The following is a 21,397-nucleotide window of genomic DNA, read 5'->3' on the forward strand; positions in this document are numbered from 1 at the left end:
ATAAACCAACCAGAGCACACGGACACACACAAACACATAGTTGTGCTGCAGGTCATGGCAGAGAGAGAGGAAACCAACATAAAGTCCTAACAGAGGGATGTAGAGGTGCCTTTAACGACTCTGAATGCCTCTAACAAAACAGGATATTGGGGTCACTGCAATGATGTGTAAGTTCATACAGTATTGTCTTCCTTTTACAGCAGGGCTATTCAATTAAAAATTGACTTGGGCCGGATTTTCAGACTAAGAACATGAGCTGGGCCGGACGTTTTTAGCAGACAGTGAGCAAAGTTAACCATTTAAAATAAACACAAACAGATAACAAACACACTGGATGTTTATTAACGTATTGCCACATCCAAAAGGACATAAACACAACAGAAGAGCAGTACTTAAACTAAACCTGTGCTGAAATACTGCTTCTTTAAATTTTAAATTTCAAACACAACTTCAACACATTTTGATAGGTAAATATAAGCACAGGTTAAGGTGCATATGAACATAAAAACTAAGTGCCGATTAGAAACACCATCTTTTGTTTTGCTCACATCTCAACGTGCATTAAAAAGTAACTTGCTTAACAGTAACTTTTCAGAACTTGAGACATTTTTCTTCTTTTGAAATAACAAAAAACAGAGTTTGTCCCTGTCCATATTTGGTCTCATCTGAGACAGTCGCATCTTCAGTGCATATAATCAAAAAAATAAACAGTAGGCACAGTGATAGTTAGTATCCCTTTGAAACGAAATAAAGCTGACATCAAAGTGCATAATAAAGTGCAACTAAGTGAAATACCTGTCAAAACAAAATGTCTTTCTTAAATATTAAACTTATAATAAGTGAACAGAAAATAGTCACATAAATACATAAAACTACCTTTAGTGTCTGCTACAGCACGCTGCTTTGTTGCACTTACCATGTCTCGAAGACATCTGTGGCGAGAATGTTTGACGTGTCAGACCTGTTTGATAGCAGATGTCACACTCGTCTTAACTTTATGGTCCGTTAAAACTTCATCCACGACAGCCAACATGCAGTCCTTCACAGTTTCTGAGTCTGTGAACAGCCTCTTTTTCGTGGCCCTTTCCTGAGCTGTGCAGGTCCGCTTCATTGTAGTACAGCTCCGGTTGTAAGATGCAGTCAAACTCTGAATTATAGCCGCTCTCTCATGACATCCCTCGGGAAAGTTTGTCCGAAACGCGGCATGTTTTTCCAATGTGGTGTCTTCGGACATTCTAATCTTTCAGCGCTGCAAAGCACTCGTTGCAGAGTAAACACATTGGGTTGGCGTTCAGACTTGGTGGTAAATAAATAAATACTTGTCAGTCCACGCAGGATTAAACCGACGGTTTTCCTCGCCGATTTGTCCTTTCAGGATAGAAAAAGACATGGTGCCATTTTCGCCTGTATAGAACTGCTAATGTTAACTTTTCAAACGCGACTCCTCAACACAATGCATTGTGGGTTAGTTGCTAGGTTACGGTAAGTGTTGCATTCGATGTTTGCAATATTGTTGGAATTTTTGAAAGAACTTGTCAGTGTTACTGAAAGATGTTTTTCTGTTTTTCTCGGACCCAAGTCCCAATCACTCTGCAGTTGCTTTAGGGCCACTCGAGGGTTGCTTTCGGGCCGCATGTGGCCCGCGGGCCGCTAATTGAATAGGGCTGTTTTACAGGCTGGGCTGGAACCACTCTCCCTTCCAAGAGCTGCAATCAATTCATTGTTATTGTCCCTGAGACAGCCAAGCAGTTTCTCATCATCGTGAGAGATGGATGACATGGAATGTTTTATCATCTCTCAAAAATGTCATCCATGGATTCCAATCTGTGATGCATTGCAGCCATTGTGTTAAAATCATTCAGCAGATGCAGCATAATCATAAAGTTGCGGTATACATGTTTATTTCTACTGATGTCACAGAAGTGTGTATCTGGCTTACATTAAACTTCAAATTAACTGGAGATAGTTTTACGTCTTCCTGCCATGTAATCATCCTGAACCCCATTGATCAAGATTCTGTATTTTGCTGTGAACCTGTAAAATATGTCAAATATGACTGATGCAAGTCTGAACACAGCAAGAGCTTTAAAAGTCCAACATGAGCTGTGGAAGGCTACAATCACATAGCAAACGTTTAAGCGTATTGAAGGAGTGAAACAAACACTATCATGGCAATTTTGAGTTTTCACTGACTCCTACAATTTAATTTTCTGTGATAGAATGACTAACACATTTATGTTTGTCACAAAATGCAATAATGCACATTGGTTCTTTCATAGATTTATTATAGGTCTTCTGGAAATATGAGAAAATTTGCTTGGTGAAAAATATACATACAGCAACACTAAAATTTGGTTAGATGTCCTTCGATCATTATCACCTCAGTTAGGTGTTTTTGGAAGTCGCCTACAAGCTTCTTGTTGTATCTTTGTTCGCCACTTTTCACAGAATTAAACTAAATTTGTTGGCTTTCTGACACAGACCTGTTTCTTCAGCACAGTGCACAGATTCTTGATTTGTAAGGACTTGAAAAAAATGACTACTTTTTGAGTAAAAATCTTTAAATATTTTTTTCTGGGCGATTCCTAGCTAGTAAAGTGGCATTACAAATGTAAAATTTTGGAGTTTGGTACTACTGAATGGACAAAACCCGCAATTCAAATCTGTTATCTTGGAATGTGGGAATATGATCATTTTCTGTCATCTTTGTGTCTCTCTGGACAGGGTTTTCTTGCTGACAGCATCAGCTACTTGAAATGATATTCATTCAGTTTTTTCATTCCATATTTTCCCTGCTGGGCTGCACAGTGGTGTAGTGGTTAGCAATTTCGCCTTGCAGCTAGAAGACCCTGGTTTGTGTCCCAGCCTTCCTGGGATCTTTCTGCATGGAGTTTGCATGTTCTCCTTGTGCCTCCCTCCCACAGTCCAAAAACATGCTGAATTGGTAACTCTAAATTGCCTGTAGGTGTGAATGTGAGTGTGATTGTTTGTCTCTATATGTAGCCCTGTGACAGACTGGTGACCTGTCCAGGGTGTAACCTGCCTTCACCCTAAGTCAGCTGGAATAGACTTCAGCTACACTGTGACCCTAATGAGGATTAAGCAGTGTATAGATAATAGATGGATGAATTTTCCCTGCTCTGCCACGCCCTCCTTGCAGTGGCACCATGCCCCACGGGGGCGGGCCTGCCCCTGAGTTTAAGAACTACTGTACTAGCTCCAGCTGAATGTGCTTTTGTCCCCATCTTTTATGAAGTAAGGTATCACTTCACATGCAATCTGGAGAGGCAGAATGATTATAGCGACTGATATTTTAAATGTAAGCAGACATATGTGACTATTGTACCTTGGCAGTCTTAAAAAAAAAAAGATTAAATATTCTTTAAGTGTCAGTCAGTGCAAAAACACTGAAACTTTGTATTATGCAGGTAACAGCAAGGACAGATGTAAAGTTTTTATATTATAAGCAGCTTAAGATTAAACTGCAAACACTGGCAAATATCCACAACAACAGTCACTTTGATTTGTGATCAAAATGATTCAAGATTCGGGTGTAAAGAGAGACTTCTTTGAAGTTGTGGCCAAAAATGTATCATATGAGACCACTCCTGACAGGTTTTGGCCTTGTAACCTTATACATGTGCCAGTGTGCCAGTTATCTGAGCACCGGTCCAAGCCTGTGATTAATCAGGAGGTGCACAATATGAACGCTTTTACAGCCAGAGCTTCACAGCTCTGTTCAGTTTTTGTGACATGTTTTTCTGATTTCTTTTTTAGTTTGTTTTATTAATGCCTGTTTGCTGGCAGGGAGTTTGCTATAAATATTTGGCTTGGTGCTGCACATGGATCTTGGGCGTCCTCACACATTTAATGGTAGTCTGAGGCTGGCCTTTTCCTGCAAACAAATCAAAACAAGTGTCTTTTGTTTTGGGTTTAATAGATCAGGCACAATGGGCTAAGGAGGGTAGTTCAGCAGTGGGAGTGAGAGTGGGGGTGAGTATCTGTGCTTGCGTTATACTGTGTGTGTGCATGTGCAAAAGCACACTTCTGTGTGTGTGTGTGTGTGTGTGTGTGTGTGTGTGTGTGTGTGTGTGTGTGTGTGTGTGTGTGTGTGTGTGTGTGTGTGTACTGGCATAGATAGTACAAGATCCGCCCTACTTTCAGGCTACTATTTCTTTTGTTAGCATTCAACAACTTCCCTTGATATGTTGATGGTGGGTCTGTTTCTAAGACTCCCGGAAGCTGTACTTGTTGAATGTTAACAAAATAATTGTTGTTTTATCTTTGTTGAAATGACAAGGTTCTCCAATGTTACCAGGAAGAGCAGATATTTATCTTTGAATATGGACAGAAAAAGCTAATTATTATACTTCAACTCATCAGGTTGGGGGAAACCTTCAGCTCTCTATGACAATGCTGGGTATCTGTACCGATGTAGTTATGCACTTCTATATTTATACTGAGCAAAAGAGGCATGTGAAGAGAAAATAACTCAATAAATGAATGTCTTTAAATTATTGTGTTTATTGAGCCGTTGTTTGAAATTAAGAGCTTAAATATTCAAGGAAAATTATGTGTTTGACTCCCATCATTCATTAAACTCCCTAAAGCAATTGCTTGGATCCCAGAAAACTCTAACATTGAATTCAATAGGTTCAGTCAGCCTTACACAGGGAGTAAACTGGCGGACAATTAACTCCCATTAAATTTATAATGAAAAGTGAAAGTGAGCACATCTGAAATGTTAATAATCCCTCCATACAAAGGAAAACCTTGAGTGAGAGCAAGAATGGTTGCTCAAAGCTGAACCAGGAAGTGGGTCTGTAAACTGTTTGGGTCGTAATTTTACAGTTTGCCTTTGTATTCTCTTCCAAATAATTGCTATAAAAAGGGGTTTGTTTACAATGTGTCTGCCCACTTGTGTTCCTTGCCCTGTCAGTCCTAATTTAGAGATGTGGCTGTGTTCTAAGCAGTTTCTCCAGTGAGCACAAATTTAGTATAATTAATGGTCAAAATTACAAACTTAAAATAGTTGCAAATGTCCGATTGGATAGTTTTTGTTTGTTTGTTTGTTTTTACATTGACATTTTTGAGTCACCATTTATTGGCATTACAAAACACATTATTTTCCATAGAATACAGGACTACCAGCAGGGCCTTGTGAGCCACAACATCAGCAATACAACTGTACCTTTTACCTTTGTGCTCCTTTTATGGTTTGTACTCAAATCTTAATCTCAGAGTTAGTTTACCTAACATGCAGTTGTGGTTCTCACAGTCACATCCGATCCACTCTCAGGAACCCTCCATTTAGGATTCCAGGTCTAAGTCAATCTGTGATGAAAGGGCTTGGATGAAAACTAGCAGACACTTGTCTGCCGTTTTCTACCACCGGCATCGGAGGATTCCACCGCTAAGTCATGTGATTTACTTCCAACCGCTGAACATTCTTTCAAATCTCCTTTCATCTCCATCTCAGTGATGACAAGAACCGCCATTACCTCTTTAAGAGATAGCATTATACAAGAGCACAAGCAGTGATTTGCAAAGATCGCAATTATGCAGTGTAAACATCTGCATGCTATTTGTAAGCTTATGCCTTGAAATGTCCCATCATCGTTTCTAAAAGTCACATTTAATGATATGAGCCACGGGCAAATCGACGCATATGCAACTGAGAGCATCTCCTAAGCTATTGCTTGTGATTTTACAGCACTGATCATGGCTTTAGTTACATTACTGCATACACAGTAATGCAGAGAGGACGATAATCCAACCTTGCTGCAGGACTTTGAGGTCTGTGCAGCACAGGGACACTCAGCACAGCAGTTTGACTGGCTTTGGACGGAGTGAGGTGCGTGAGTTGATGTTAGATGTAGACGTCCAACGTTGTTGGCCTAATTATGTAATAAAAGGGGCATAAATGCTTTGAAGTCCTAAGTGCAGTTGTCAGTTTCTTTGAAGGCAAATAGTAATTGTCATGTTCACTGCCTCACAAATCAAATGTTCTACACATGTTTCCTCCTCCCCGAAGTCAAAGTCACACACACACACACACACACACACACACACACACACACACACACACACACGGAAACATACCACAACAACCTTTACGGCAGCCTTGATCTGCTAGCTATACAGGAACTGCTGGGCTCTCCACCCTTTCATGCCCTGCCTCAGTCACCCACATCTGGAGTTGGTCAAAGTCTTGAGGTCCCCGGGGAAAGATTTTGGTGGCCCCCAAAAAGAAAAGTCCCGTTCTGTCACTTCCTGAAATCCACAAGGGAATAAAAATGACCAGACACCCATCTGCTGAGATGCATGCCCAGATCCTGAGATCGCTTCAGTATTTTATCCTTATGGCTGTCTGTACGTGCTGCTAAATTCAAAGCTAATAGTCATTCAAAACCTGGCATCATTGCCCTTGATATTTAACCTTTTCTTAACCATAGGATCCTGATGTGTTTGGTGTCTTTCAGCCGAGTATTGTGACAAGTGCGTGAATGGTGAAACTGTGTCTTCTACGTTAACTCCTGCTAAGATTATGAGGCCTTTTCTCCTTCTCATATTCTCTCTCCATCTTGTGAATACATCTGTGTATGCACTTAGCTGCATGTGTATGTCTGTGTAAACGGGTGTGTCTCAGGGGAGTCCATTCTGCCTTTAAGTGGTAATAAAGGCAGGTTTTCCATAACATGATGAAGCCTCCTTCAGGCTACAAATCTCTTCTTCCCAGTCATTTGAATAGAGAGCTGGTCCCGCTAGATGTTATCCCCCCCTTGAAGTTCAAAATCGTGTTAAATGACTTCCTTGTTCCTGTGCAATCTTTTTGACTGTGGTGTTGAAAACCAGGTGACTTGCCTTCGGGCGAGGCTTTATAAAGTCACATCCTGCATGCTGCATGAGATCCTGTGGGCTAGCCTGGGTGTCTCAGACTTATGTCTAAGAGGTTTATCAGCTCGTGCCTCGGAGATTAGTCAGTGCTTACTATCAGGATGATTCCACTTCAAACTGCACATTTCAAGCCAACTTAGCAGCTACTTACTCCTCTTAAAAATGCAACCACAACTAGAAATGAAAACCTCACCCGAATGCTTAAATGAATACATAACTTTATTTAAATAAATGCTTTGTCATAACAAAAAAAAGACAAAGGTTAAAAGAGTACATAAATTACAAGTTGAATAAATATTACACAGTGATATTCACTTTAATAATTTGAGATTTTTTGTCTTTTTTTTCTTATTTGTCTTATGTAGCTCCAAATACTGACCATTTTATTTCCCGCTATCCTCCTGCCACCGATGGGTCTATTTCACAAGCCAGTGAACACCAAATTATGCGAACCAATTGTATTGTCTTATTACATCCAAAAAGTGTTATGTATTCAGAAAAAAAGCTGTACTGTAGTTACTGTACTACTGAAGTATGAAATGTGAAAATGAGTTCAAACCAAGTAGGAGACGAGAAACCTGAGGAAGCTACTACTCACAAACAGGTATAGAAGACACAAAGTCACTGACACAATGAAGGAGTGACTTTTTAAAAATTGTGAGCGTCAACTTTTGATTCAAAGAAATACCTGGAAAATTTAAGTTTCCTGACTGTTGCAGACATTAAATAGTTCCAGGTATCAGATATTTCATTGTTTTTTTTTTTTATTTTTTTTTATTTTTGAGCATTCAAATCAAAGCTGAACTTGTTACTGTGCTCCTGGTTGGGGTGTTGCATTCCCCAGATTTCCATGACTCCTGGTAAACTGTCTTGCTAACTGTATCTAATGTCATGCAATTGGTGACCCCACATCGGGGAAGTGGCTAGGCCCTGATTATGACCACTGCCCATGGCGCTCACTCTTCGTCTTCCCTCTCTCGTCCGTCTCTTTTCCCCGTCTACCTCAGCTGTCATCTCTGTGCAATAGGCCATGAGAACATCTCTAGCTGCGTGTTACTTTTGATCTAGTTTTCCCTAAAAGATGTTGCTATATTGGAGGTCCCAGGCATGGGCTTCACAGCCCCTGTCAACAAATATTACCTCAAAGCACTACCTTTGAAAGGTAAGCACAAGATAACACAATATTTAGCTTTTTTTTGTTGTTGTTGTTGTTCCACTAACTTCATGATACCACATCTTAGGACGTCGTTGTGTGTCAATATCAATAGTGAGTAACTGAAATGAGTGCAAGCTGCTTTTTTTCGAAAGTGGTAGTGGGGATTTGGTGTTGGAAGTGGGGCAAGGACCCTCGATAATGTATTCACAACCAGAAGCCATTAAGGATGCATGTATCATTTCTTTTTTTTTCTTTTTTTTTGCAGAATAAACAAAATGGTTGATTAACCTCCAAACATCCTTTGGCTTCCCCTCTCTGGCAAACATATACATTGGCATTCACATGAAAAAGCAAGAATATTAGCTTATTGGTTGTCAAAGAAAGAGAAGAAGGAGGTTTAACTGACTGCGGTTACACAGCGGTTCCTCACACATCATTCTTGTCCAGAATTACCCCGAGGTACAGGCGGAGATTACAAATGGATTTGCAATGCACTGCTGACACCATTTAAAGGACCTACCACATTCATTGTTCTTCTCTCATTTAGAACTGAACCTCTTTATCGTTGTATCAAGTATGAGCCCCAGTGGGGGACTGTCTGAAAATTGCCCCGTATGATATCCATTTCACTTTCACGTCAGTATTTAAATGTATTTGCATGTAGGAAGGCACTGTGACTTGCACACAGAGAGAGAACAACTCTATTAAAGACCCTGTTATAACCTGTAACCTTTGTGTTTTGATCATGCTCTATGCAGATGTAGGCAGATAACCTCTGTATGGAGGCATGTGAGCAGAAGGATTCCAGATGGTTAGCTTCTTTGACTTCCCTGTAGTCAAATGACTGTAGGCCATTCTCCTGACAGGCTACAAGGACTTACTCAAATTCTTTACAGGCTAAAATCTTTTTTTTCCCAAGCACAATTACATTATTGTCATATTTTGTTTCTACAGAAAAAAACAACATTCAATAACTATATTTAAAAGTAATGTAATACACCATGGTTACACTGTAGTAGCAGTACTGAGGGGAAACCACTTGATAAAGGAACATGGCTCAAAAGTGGGCGGTCTTTACTTCACTGAAGGCAAAGAAAACAGCACAAACAAAACCATACAAAACTACACTTCACACAAATGAATCAGAGAAGCAACCGGCCCAACTGGCAAGTTTGATTATGCACTCAACTCGAAAGATCAAATTCAAACTTGAGTCCCATCACTTAAGCTGAAAATCTTTATTTCACCAGTAGAGTCAGCGCTCTCTAAGCTCTGTGTCGCCCTGCATGGCAGTGTCTGTTCAAATAGGCACAGTTGGCATATCAGGCTAGCTACATTGTCAAAGAGCCACTTACATAGGTTCAACTGTGACCATCTACTTAACTCTTTTGTTTCTGAACGCTCCATGTCCCAAGACACACTTTACATAATAAAGAAGGCCAGCCCCAAGACCACCTCAAGCGCTAGCGATACTTGTGACAAAATCAAACAAAAGAGAAAGAAATAAAGGACATTCTTTTTTGTAATAGGCTCACTCCGTCATACACCAACATAGGCTCACACATACCACACATTCGCACTGTACACATGCACGCACCCATGCACGCGTCGTTTTGTGAAGTTACACAAATCTAAGCAGGTTCCCCTATTCATAAGTGCTCTGACAGAACCACATACCCGGATAGAGTCAACTGTTACAGCATATCCCTATCTCTTGTTTCTTTTTTTTTTCTTTTGGAAAACAGACAAAAAAAACCAAATTACTCTGCCAATCGTCAGTTCCACATGTTGCTTCATGTTCCACAGCCTAAAACTGATTTGTTTTTCAATCAATGTGCCTGATGCTTATTTCTGTGTTAATTTTACATGATATAAAGTGTTGTACTGAAACCCCCAGCCTCTATAAAAATATATCCATTGAGTGCATATATTTTCATGGATCTGCAGCCAGGGGACCCGGCTCATACAAGGGGTCCCATGAGCGATAGTCAAGGGATGGAGTAAATCTTCTGGGACTTTTCCCCTCATTTGGAGAAGAGTGCTTGGTCAACAAGAGAAAAGAAAAGAAAAAAAATTACAGGTATCTTTTGTTCAGCCTGTTTGTTATGTTTGGATTTTTTTCTTCTTCTTCCTTTTTTTCCAACTTGAAAAAAAAAAAACAATCTTGAAGTGAACGGAGGGCGGAGCATACAGGTGTGATTCAGAGAGGAGGCGTGGGCCCTGGGTCATGTGGTGGTTAGGGGGTGGGGGATAAGGGGTAAAGGGCGGTCCTCCCCATTTCACTCGTTGTTGTTGCTGCTCTCCAGGTCTTTACACTGAATATCCCCTCCGCTGTAGTCTGTGCCGGGCAGCTGAACACCGTACTTGTCCACACACCAGCAGATGCCTCGTTTGCGGCCACGAGATGGCTTGCACTGTGGACAGGAGAGAAGGACATGGTGTTAATGGAAGCAGGCAAATAATACAATAACCAGTTGGGACAGTGAGCAAATTCGCATCCTTGCAATTCCACCGAAAGTAGCAGATTTTGCTACAAAAAAAAAAAAAAAAAATGCAGCTGATTGATAAAAAGCCTTAAAGTAAGAGTTTTAATACAAGAACTGAACATCAACATCTTAGGTGAAAGACTCTCAAGCTCTCACCTGTTTGCGCTTGAAGAATCCTTTTCTGTCACAGTTGGGAAGGTACAAAGACAAAGCCATTACACGAGAAGTGTCCTTCATCCCCTGAATGATACCATCCAGTTTTCTCCTGCATGGACCCTTCAGAGAAATTCAGAACAGGGTTACAACCAAGCAATATGAGAAAGTTGGCAGCTCTTTCAGGATGTTCAAAGATTATGAAATTGACTAACCTAACACCAATAATCTTTGTTGTGGTCAGAAGTCAAACATTGAAAGTTTAAAGTTAAGTTCCTCTTTGGATTAAGAGTGTTTGATCTTGTATGTGGATATCTTTCTACCATTAAGTGTTGCCAAAGTCCCAAATGTTAAAAAATACACAAATCGAAGCTTTGGACATTTGATACTTACGAATTCAGGCTCATGTTTGTCAATGGGCAGAGGGGAGTAATCCATGGTGGAACCCATGGAGCGCAGCTTGCCCAGCTTCCTCTTGTGCTCCTTGCGCATTGCGTGGACTTTTTTAGTGTTTACAATGTCTTTTGGAAGAAGTGGCACTTTAGCCGGCTGCAACTCTTCTGTAATCTCTGTCGTTATGGTGTCCTCATGTTCTCGAGACTCGCGATCTGCACCAGAAATAACAAATAGATGGTTCATTAATATCGCATTTTTAAACCAAAGACAAAAGCCACAGATTCGCTTTATTGTGAAGACATTTTAATATGTTTATGCAATAAACGTGAGTGGACTGAATGGAACTGCCTCACTAAAGCTCAGAGTCAATGCTGACATATCATCCAGCAGACAACAGCATTCATTTAGCGATGCATCCTGACCTTGGCTTTTAGCTCAGATTTGTTCTCCACCATCTCCGAGAGAAACATCTAACTATGTAGCTGCTAAATGTTCCTTCAGTTTAACCAACTAGTCACTAACCGTCTTTTTGCTGTCTGGTTATGGGCAGGTAGCAATCAGGGGGTTTATCAAAGCATTTATTTGAGCCTTTTGTGTGATGTGGAGCTTGTTGTTATAACAATGCAAGGTGTCAATTTACAATAAATGTCATTGTTTTAGCTCCTACACTTCAATATTGAAGTCTAAAAAAGTATTTGTTTCATGTGTTGTTCATCGGACATTCATCAAGATTTGTTTCATGAAACTTCTCAATGTATTTGAGTTGGTATTTATAATTCAGAAATGCAAATAATCTCTGTGAAAGGGAATCCGATCTGATCTAATAACTTTCATTATTCACCAATAAAGAGATTTGAGTCACGTTTGTGATACTTTACAGACACTGACAAAAAATCAAGGTTTAGTATCGGTATATTATTATCATATTATGTGCTCATTTGCTGTCTACATAAATTATAAACTTCTGCTCCGTGTCAGTCCTTCGTATCTCACTCCAATAACAGGTGGGTGCTGTTCCCAGGGTGTGTGCCAACTGCTGTTTAACATTTGTTTACAAAAGAGGGGAGTCTGGAGCTCTGACAACAGCTGATGAACTCCTACAGCTAAGACAATAGCTTTAACTCATCTTTTCTCACCCAGCCCCGCGGGTGAACCCCGTGTTTCTCTATTTATAACAATAACAGAAAAAAAATAAATCTCCAAACGTTCATTCACATCAGACAAGTTTGAGTTATTGTGCATCCATGAGAACAGTAGAGACACCAAACATTTTGATACTTATTATGTAGTCCACCAACAACACATCTTCCCATGGCTTTTCATACCTTTAAGTGAGACAATTTGGTTTCTAAAGTTCACACATCGATACAGACACAAAGCAGCGCTTATTTGTGAGCACACAGACCTCTGCAACTTGGGAAAACTGCATCACATGTTGCGCCTGGACTGTGCCTGGAAAATCTGCAAACACGGTATCTGGGCTGCTAAAGTGCGAGCAGGACTGAGGCCCCTGAGCGTAGTAACTTTATAGCGACGTGTCCCACATTAAACTGATTCAAATGTCGAGCTGAGGAAAATCCAGTTGCTCTGTGGACCCATATAAATGCTTGTACATTTGTGTCACATTTTATGCACTTCTTAGGTGTAATTTCAGCTCCCCCAGGGGGCACTATAGTCTCAGGGATCCGACGGTCCCTGCTGATGGGATATTTACAGGTTGAGGTCCTTTATCCTTCACGTGGCCCCTCCCCTCCCCCCCGTTTCCTATCTTTGGGGCTCAGCCTCTTAAGCCTGGAACCCCAGCCAGAGGTTCTTTGAGGCCACAAAAAGAAGCCCTCCATTCCCCCCCTTGGCTTAGCTGTACCATAAGTACAGAGTTATTGTGGGGACTTTGCCAGGCCCCAACTGGCAGAAGCGATGGTGCCAGTGGATGACCCTGGTTATATTTATCTGACAAGGAAACCCGCCGTGGTGCACAGGGCCAGACGCACTGAACCAGAGAGGAATGTTGGCTGCGGATTGTATGCCAACTGCTGCTGAAAGACAAATCAACTTCCATATATAGAGAATATGTTGGAAAATATCATTTAACAAGTTGCCGTAGCTTTGCTGACTGGCCTGTTAGTACACAGCCACCGTGGAGGAAGGCACCGAGACGTAACGAGGACACGAGCTCCGTGAAACTGATGTTCAAAGAGCCTGACACAGCATGAGCGTCTGGGAGTCTTTGGGAGGGGAGGGGAAGCAGAGTGGGCGGGGGGGGAGGCTGGGGGCAGGGTGATTACCAGAATTGGGTCTTTGGCTTCTGCGCTGCTCTGCCGTCTCTTTGAAATTAATCTCACAACTCATGACTTGGCAGGCCTTGGTTTGTGTTTAGATGTGTCCTTGTGTCTCCCCGCTCAGACTACGAGGCTATTGCTCGCTATAAATAAATACGTCAAACAAGCATTCCTATGCACACCATGCATGTGTCCACTGTGGAAAAACTCGTTATTTCTGCTGTACAGTCCAATAATTTCTCAGGGTGCTTGATTAAAATGCCACACATTTGGCTATGAAATATGGCGTTGAAAATAAAGAGTGTGTTTTTTTAACGTGCATTCTTGCTTCATGCGTAATTTCATTTAGGCATATAAATGGCCTGACCAAAAAAGGTTTTTGAGCCATGGCACATCAATTATACTCACCTCACAAGTCAGGCACTTTGAGAAAATGTCTGCCTTGAGAGAATAGCGTTACAAAGGAAGGCTAAAAAATAAATAAATAAAATTCATGTAGCTTTTATAAAGACAATGGTGTCTGGCTTCTTTTCTCCTCCACTCACGAAATCACCAAATTCATCTTTTCTGATGTGGGCTCTTCAGTTCGGCCACAAAAACTCAGTTTTTCCATGCTAAGGGTACCCAGCTTGTAAAGGAGGCTTAGAGGGTCTGTGTTTAACTCCTGAAACTCAGCCAAGACGCTGGATGGGAGCCAAGTGAGCCAAGTCATGTGCAGCTCTTCCATTCAGCTGAGCCCAAAGCTGTGCCACTATCTCTCTCCCTCTGCTCGAGCTAAAGATTTCATTAAGACGAGAGGAGCAGAGTAGCCAAAGGAGGTGCACCTGATACTTCTCTGTTTAAAAATTAACATCTGCACACAATTATGCTTCATGAATATCCCAAGTTTCTTACGGGCAGCAGTCCAAGCATGAAAGATAAGCTACCCCTTCTTTGGATTTTTCTCTCCACTGGATCTTTAAGACTATAATAATAGCATTTAGACAGCAAAAAAGCCAGGACAATGGATTCTCCCACCTTTCATTGGATTTCCCAGCATTACACCACGATTGTTACGTCCTGCCTTTGATTAAGTCAGTCTCTGTGCTGCATCTGAAATTACATCTTTACAAGATGTAAGAGAGCGGTGAATGGAGGTGCTGTTTAATCTCATCTGGAGGTAGGACAAGATAATTGTGGGGATAAATGAGCCTGAGGGCCTGTGTCATATAAAGCACAACCTTAGTAAACCATCCTTTAGCGTCACACTGCCTCCGCTACTTAATATTTGAAAGCAAGGCCACGGCCTGATAACCCTGCAGTTTCTAGAGCAGAAAGAGAGGTGTGAACAAGCCAGTGGAGTTGAAAAATTAAGTCCTGGTAACCAATAGAAATGGGTCCAAAAGGCTTTTCAAAAGTTCCCAGCTTCTTCAGTGGCAAAAAAAAACTGCAGATAAAGTAACATCAGCAGAGTAAAGAAAAACTGGATTCAAACAATGGCAAGAGTAGTCAGTTGTGTTTTCATAAAGAGATCCAAAAACCCCATAAGAAACATCCGCTGCACATGACATGACAGCAGTGCAGTGGTTACATGAGAAGGATTAAGAGGCTGATGACTGAAAAGGGACCACTTCCAAACCAGCTGGAACAGTAAGGAAATACGGACTTTATCAAATGTTCTGTCCAGGATTTTCTTTAACCACAAGTGTAAAGGAATAATGTTTTCAGCCGTATGTCCTGTTGTTTCAGCCGAATTTCTGTTGTGCATGCTCTCAATCAGCTTCTGAATATGCAGGAAATAACTCTTCCCATGGTATTGTGCACGCAGAATATGTTCATTGCAATCAAAAAGTTTCCTGCTTTTCTGAATGCATGGTATAAATAGCAACAAGAACAATTCAAGGATTATAAATTACAAAACAGGACTTATGAGAGGATGCAAAGTCTTTCCAAGAGGGAAATGCTGCTATAGGTAAGCAAACTTTCTAACCCTTTTACAGCTTCCACAATGCAGATAAATGCTCCGGTTTGTGTTGCAAGCCATGCGAAAAGGTGCATGGCTGCTCTACTGTACATTGCTAATTTTGGTCTGAGGTCTCATCCCATATTTGAGTTTGGGTTTTCAACAAGCCACATGGACGGACGCAACCTCTTTTTGGGTCACCATCACCACAACACAATTACTGGGTGTGACGATGTTCTAACTCCCCAGTGGCAGAAACAGCTATTTTGGCGAGAGTGGAGTGCTCCTGGATGGAGTGTATAAAGATTATCTCTAAGCAGAATTTAAAAAAGAAAAATTATCACAGTGGGGGAAAAACTTGCTTCCAGATGAATCCATGGTGAACACTTTTCTTTGTGAGACTTTACAGGCTAAGGATGTGACTCATAGCTGCTTATGTAGCATATACCATTTAAACTAAGCTTTAATATGAAAAAAAGTATTTTCTGATTCTTCTGATCAAAACTAAGAATCAACAAGGGAGCAGTTTCAGTTATTAAGAAGCATGTAGGAGGAAGCACTATTCAGTGACTATAATGGGTTTGTCAACTGGGTCAGGGAGCAATGACCTGTCGCACTTTCTAAGAAACACTAACATTTCGGAGAAGTCACTGGAGCCTCTATTGTTTCCCAAATCCTGAGAAACTTCAGAGATTTTCTTTTTTGTCCAGATAGAAAAAAATAATATGAAAAAAAATCCACCACGGAGACAATGATTTTCACCCTTTCTTGCACCAGGCTAGTATGTAACCAGGTGTTGGGGGTGAGATTACAGTACAGGTCAGGTCTAAACACATGTGACATCATTTTAAAACCCTGCACTACACTGCGTGTTGATTTCTTTCGCAGCTGTTGCCACCAGCAGGCTAGGTGTCAGTGACCGGTAAGCTGTACAAATACCACTGTAAAGTTTTATAGGGAGAAATCAAGCAAGTGTGCCAAAGGAGTTATCCGCTTGCCAGCAGCAGCTCCAGTGCTGTCGACGGTAGATATGATGATACTGTACCTGAAAATGTGATATAAAACACAGATATCATCGTGAGTTTCAATGTCACATCCAAAAAATGGGTTCTCTACCTTTCATCAGCGTCACATTTTCCACGAGTTGCAAGCTTTTTCTTGAAGTCCTCATGTGATATCTTGGCAAAATGACCTTTCCAATAATTCTCCCTAGCACCTGCAACAGATCAGTTGCAGCATGCTAAGCTTTCACTGCACTGTCTCAGATGTTCAAGGTGAGACGGACGGAAAGCCACATACAGTCTTTCCTTTCGCATGAGTCCATCATGAAGCCGTCAGGCAGCTGGGACCGCACGTGACCAGAGCTATATCTAACGTGGCATGTCTGTATGAGCACGCAACATATACAGCAGACAGACTATGGAGGCTGGTTGTCATTAGTCTGAGTGTACAGTCGGAGAGAATCAGCGTTTTCGGGCTTGCTCCAGTTTCTCAGCCACGACCCAATAACCAGCTGTGACAGTGACATCGTAAACATGAAAAAAAGCAGATGGTAATCCTCAAAGTTGAATAGCTTTCTAAAAGCATGTGATGACAAGGGATTCTGTATGGTGCTTAGAAATGAGAGGGCAGCAGTGGTCCCATGTTACATATGTGAAGCTCTCTGGCAAGTATTAAACATCAGAAGTCTGCAGTTCCTTGACTTACTGATGATTGTAAATATTAATGACAAAGACATGTGACATGTGAAAACCGCTAACTTTTCAGAATGTCACTGTGGTTGAAAATGACTGGCAGCAGGTTAAAATTGCTGCTACACACATGCAAAGAGCCGAGACAAATGTAAAGTATTAAAGTTGTCAGCAAAGGCTGCAAGTTTCCTGTTGCTTCGCTAATATGAAGCATAGTATTTCTGTCCATGTGTGAGTGGAGTATTCTGGATTTGGAACCACTCCCTAATCATCTTTTGTTTCTTGGCAAAGAGCAATCTGTTAAAACATAAGGCCCTTTCAGAGGCTTGAAGGACGAGGGGCCTGCTGCCATGAAGTCATATCTGTTGGCAAGCTTTCCAGGGTCTGATTCACTCGTAGGGGGCTAACAAAGTCTGAGTGCCCCCAAAGCACACACCACCTCCTGTGCCTCACAGTCCAAGCAACTCCTGGGATCACAGTGCAAGAGCAAAACATGAATTAATGCACTGCTGGGACACGAACCTAGACGCAGAGTGATGGCCAGGATTCTTTTTCATGCCGAAGGAGGAGGAGGGGGGAAGCAGGGGCTGCAGGATAGCAAGGATTCCTCTCTGCCATTGTTTGACTGTCCCAGTCAATATTTAGTAGGCTGCAGCTCTCATGGTCTCACGAGTGTTGCGGACACTTGAGCTCCTCCTCCTTGTGTTTGCCTTGCTCAGCTGGTACAGCACACAGACAGCTGCAACCCCACACGACAGGAAACCAGAGGCTCACCTCACCAGTTCCCATCTGCGGAGCTGTTTGACAGAAGGCCCTTCAGAAGAAAGAGAGAGCCGGAGGCATTCTGCTGAATCACTGCGTTGTGACTGAGCGCCCATGCAATGAATGCACTGCCAGAGGCAGGAAAAGATGCTCCGATTACCTCTGTTGGCCAACAAAGAAGTCAGGTTCTATGTGTGTGTGTGTGTGTGTGTGTGTGTGTGTGTGTGTGTGTGTGTGTGTGTGGGTGTGTGTGTGTGTGTGTGTGTGTGTGTGTGGTTGGTTGGAAAGCCACAGTGACACAAAACTGCCTGAGGTGTCATCACCAGCAACAATCACACACACAATGCACACCCAGACACCCACACAGCCGCGCCCAAGTATACATGAGAACGAACACACAAACTTCCAGCACACACATACAGTCTTGATACTGAGATCTTTATTTACATCATTTCAGATAGTGATCAACGATTTGCCAGGCATAAGGTATGCAGGGTGTTTTTTTTTTCTAGAACAATCATAGAGAGAGCACACTGCTGTAGTGTCATGAAGAAGAGAAGAGGGCTGCGCACTGAGCCTGAGGACTCCGTCAACAGTCAGAATGAGCCCGGTGGCAGCCTATTTTACAGAATGAGGCTTGTAGCCAAAACCTTTGTGGTTACCACCTACTTATCTAGTTGCTGACAAGCTGCTAAAGCTCGGAGTGACAGTGGACCTGTCTGCTACATCAAGAAATGTCTTAAATCATTCAAGACTGCTGGCTCAACTCTCCTCCCTCTGCCTGCCTCTATCTGTCTGACTATCCGTGTCTTTCTCTCTTTTCTCTCACGCATACAGATTTAGTGGTAATCCGACTCTAAACACCAACCCAGGGGCAGCCTGCAGACCTAAATCTATCTCAATTCGTCTTTAACAAGACCCAAACTTTATGGCGTGGCACTTCATTCCTCCCCATCTGTCGCTGCGTTTTTCCTTCTGCTTGGATTGATTTAACATCTAAAGCAATCTTGTGACACTGCAAAGGCGCAAAACGGAGAAAAATGACAGACACGAACGACTCATGCGCTCTGGCATGAGGATGGAAAATCGAGGGCTATGACAGACACTTGTTACACAGGTTATGTTAAAGGAGGCTATTTGCAGTCTAAGCCCCACTTTAGGGGCTACATTTCCCTCTTAATATCCCCTACACAAATAAATTAAGTCCATAGACCACTTTTCATAAAGTTTTTCACGCGCGTAAAAATTGTGCAAGATAACAGAAAGTCTGCAATTGCCTTAAAATGTCAATATTTTCACATGGGGACTGCCTGGATGCTTGTCAGCCGCTCTTGGCTCTCCCTAAACCGCAAACTGACAGCCACTGTCCCGCACTAAAGGCGCAACTCAGCCGGGACACACCATGTGCGTTTTACCGCAGCAGAGCGTCGAGGCGCCGGCAGCAGACGAACCGGCACAGAGGGACGCACGACCGGAGCTTTGCGTTCACGCCTTGTCATTACTCCGAAGATTGGACACGAGCAGCTCAACGCAAACTTAATGCAGTTATTCCAGCTGGATGGACGGAGACTGTTTCCGCCGAGGTGCATGTGTGTGTCTGCACAGAGCCGGAATAAGCTCCTGCAGAGCGGCCAGTTTATTCGAGGCAGTGGATAAAAGTTAATCAGATGGCACCTCAAACCATCTGTCAAACAAACGGTCTGTCAGAGAACAGAGCTGCTCAGGTTCTACAACTGTGGATCTGCGGGGTGAGGGAAAATGAAGCAGCTCGGGTCCCACAAACAAGCGAGAAATGATTAATGGGCTGATCAGTGATGTTGGCTCATTTATTTAACTTTAGGCTGGAATAAAAATCAGATTTTGAGACTCTGCTGTCCACACAGCAGCACACAAAGGCTTCCTGGATCCACCAAAGATGTCAAGAAACACTGATCCACAGGCAGAGGAGACCCCGGTCCCGTCTACATGACACTTTTTTTATGCGTTTAGAGCTCATTCTCTAGCCATCATTCACTCCCAAGCATGCACTGAAGTCGGCCGGTGCGCGTCTTACCTATGGGCGGGTGGGCAGGTTTGTATCCTTTCTCGTTGGTGCACACTCCCCTGCCGTGGAGAAGGGCGTGCAGGGGTTTCTCCTCCCCGCTCCTCGGCAGGCAGCGGAGGCCCTGGGTGCACGTCCCGGTGTAAACGCCGCACGCCTGCCCCTCAGACAGGGCGCACGTTAGGCAGCAGCCGCAGCCCGGCTCCTTGACCAGCTGGCAGCCGACCGGGACCGGAGGGCACATGGACAGCGCCTTCTGGTCACAAGGCTCGCACGGAACGTATGAGCCCAAGCAGCCGGACAGCCCCAAGATAAATGTCACCAAGAGGCAAAAACTCAAAAACATTGTTGGCGTTCTCTTCAGTTATAGCATAAAACCTCAAATGCGGAGAGGAGTCTGGTCTAATGAACACAATGCCTCAGTCAGATAATCCGATTTTTACAGTTAAAGCCAAGAGTCTTTATCCAAGAGTGTTGCTATCTATATATTTAAAAAAAAAAAAACAAAAAAAAACAGAGTTGCTTTTCGCAGTGCACGCTGCAAAATTACTTCAAATGAGCAATTTAAAATGTAGGTGCTATTTTTTTTTTCTCCCGAAATATTGTCCTCTGCAGGAGCAAAGCAATTCTTTGCACAAAATCTCAACTTCTCTCCCCTTCAGTTTGGACTCCAGTACTTTCTCCAGCAGAAGTTTCCTGAGCAGACTGATCAACTTGAGAGCTGCCTTGCCTTTTTAAAAACAGCCGAGCCCAAACCCCTAACTATGAATACGCTAAACAGCGGGGAAGGGAGGCGCACTTGTTCCACAGCTTGGCAGGCGGCCAAACTTTTTTCTTTTTTTTTTCAGCAGCAGGAGGATCGCTCTTTCACCCTGAAGGCTGAACTGATGCCGAGGCGCAAGAGGCAGGAGCAGAAAGCAACGCAGCCCCTCATCAAAACCTTTCAGCTGAGCACTCGTCAAAACCTGCAGGCTTCTGCTGCGCATTGATTTGTGGTTTGAAACAGCAACATACGCTCATATTCACCGGTATTCCGAATTTCTACACTGGACGAGATAATTCAGCAAACAAACTAGATTCCGGTGCAAACAAATAGCACTTGGATCAATAAAAACCCCTCAGTCAAACTTATGTTTTCTATTACTTTGAATTTGAACTGAATCATTGCGCAAAAATGGATTGAAAAATTACGTGCGTAAAATTGATTTTGAGGGTGGTGCACGTTTTATTCCCGAGACCTTTATTCAAGGAAAAACCCGTTTACTTTAATGACATCATGATTCTTCTGTGGTCATGAAGCACGAAATCATCGGTAACCCCCTGCTTGAGTCATAAGTGCCTCATGGTCACGGGTTGGATGGAATATCCCGGAGAAGGAAAAGGAGGTGCAAACCTCAAGTGCTGCAGGAAAAAGGTGTGTGGTATCATTAGTGGATCATTCACTTATATAAGGCTTGGAACAGGGAAATGGATTTGGCATTTTTTTGTCTTAATTTACAGCTTTTTCCCACTTTGTTTAGATAACACTCCCAGGGATACCTGCTTCTGTCCTCAGACCCTGCACCTGTTGCTTCCATTGGACACCATTTGTGTT

At 42.5% G+C, this 21,397-nt stretch overlaps 1 protein-coding gene across 1 annotated transcript; it reads right to left on the reverse strand.

Moving 5' to 3' along the window:
* Positions 1–7,098: 7,098 nt before the first annotated feature.
* Positions 7,099–20,523, reverse strand: igfbp5b (insulin-like growth factor binding protein 5b). The gene is made up of 4 exons (XM_023279041.3): positions 19,816–20,523; positions 11,086–11,300; positions 10,696–10,815; positions 7,099–10,467 (listed from the first exon to the last, which is right to left on the reverse strand). Exons 1-4 carry the CDS (start codon positions 20,147–20,149, stop codon positions 10,333–10,335), a joined length of 804 nt encoding a protein of 267 aa, XP_023134809.1. The 5' UTR covers positions 20,150–20,523; the 3' UTR covers positions 7,099–10,332.
* Positions 20,524–21,397: the final 874 nt, after the last annotated feature.

The sequence above is a fragment of the Amphiprion ocellaris genome, chromosome 11, assembly GCF_022539595.1.
Source record: "Amphiprion ocellaris isolate individual 3 ecotype Okinawa chromosome 11, ASM2253959v1, whole genome shotgun sequence".
In the NCBI taxonomy this organism is placed as follows: domain Eukaryota; kingdom Metazoa; phylum Chordata; class Actinopteri; family Pomacentridae; genus Amphiprion; species Amphiprion ocellaris.

Bases quoted from the DNA above. Each gene is read 5' to 3' on its own strand.
- igfbp5b (XM_023279041.3), bottom strand. From the start codon at position 20,149: ATGTTTTTGAGTTTTTGCCTCTTGGTGACATTTATCTTGGGGCTGTCC. The intron at 11,301-19,815 runs GTAAGACGCGCA...TTTCTGGTGCAG, and splicing joins ACCTGCCCACCCGCCCATAG to ATCGCGAGTCTCGAGAACAT. The intron at 10,816-11,085 runs GTAAGTATCAAA...ATTTCTCTGAAG, and splicing joins ACAAACATGAGCCTGAATTC to GGTCCATGCAGGAGAAAACT.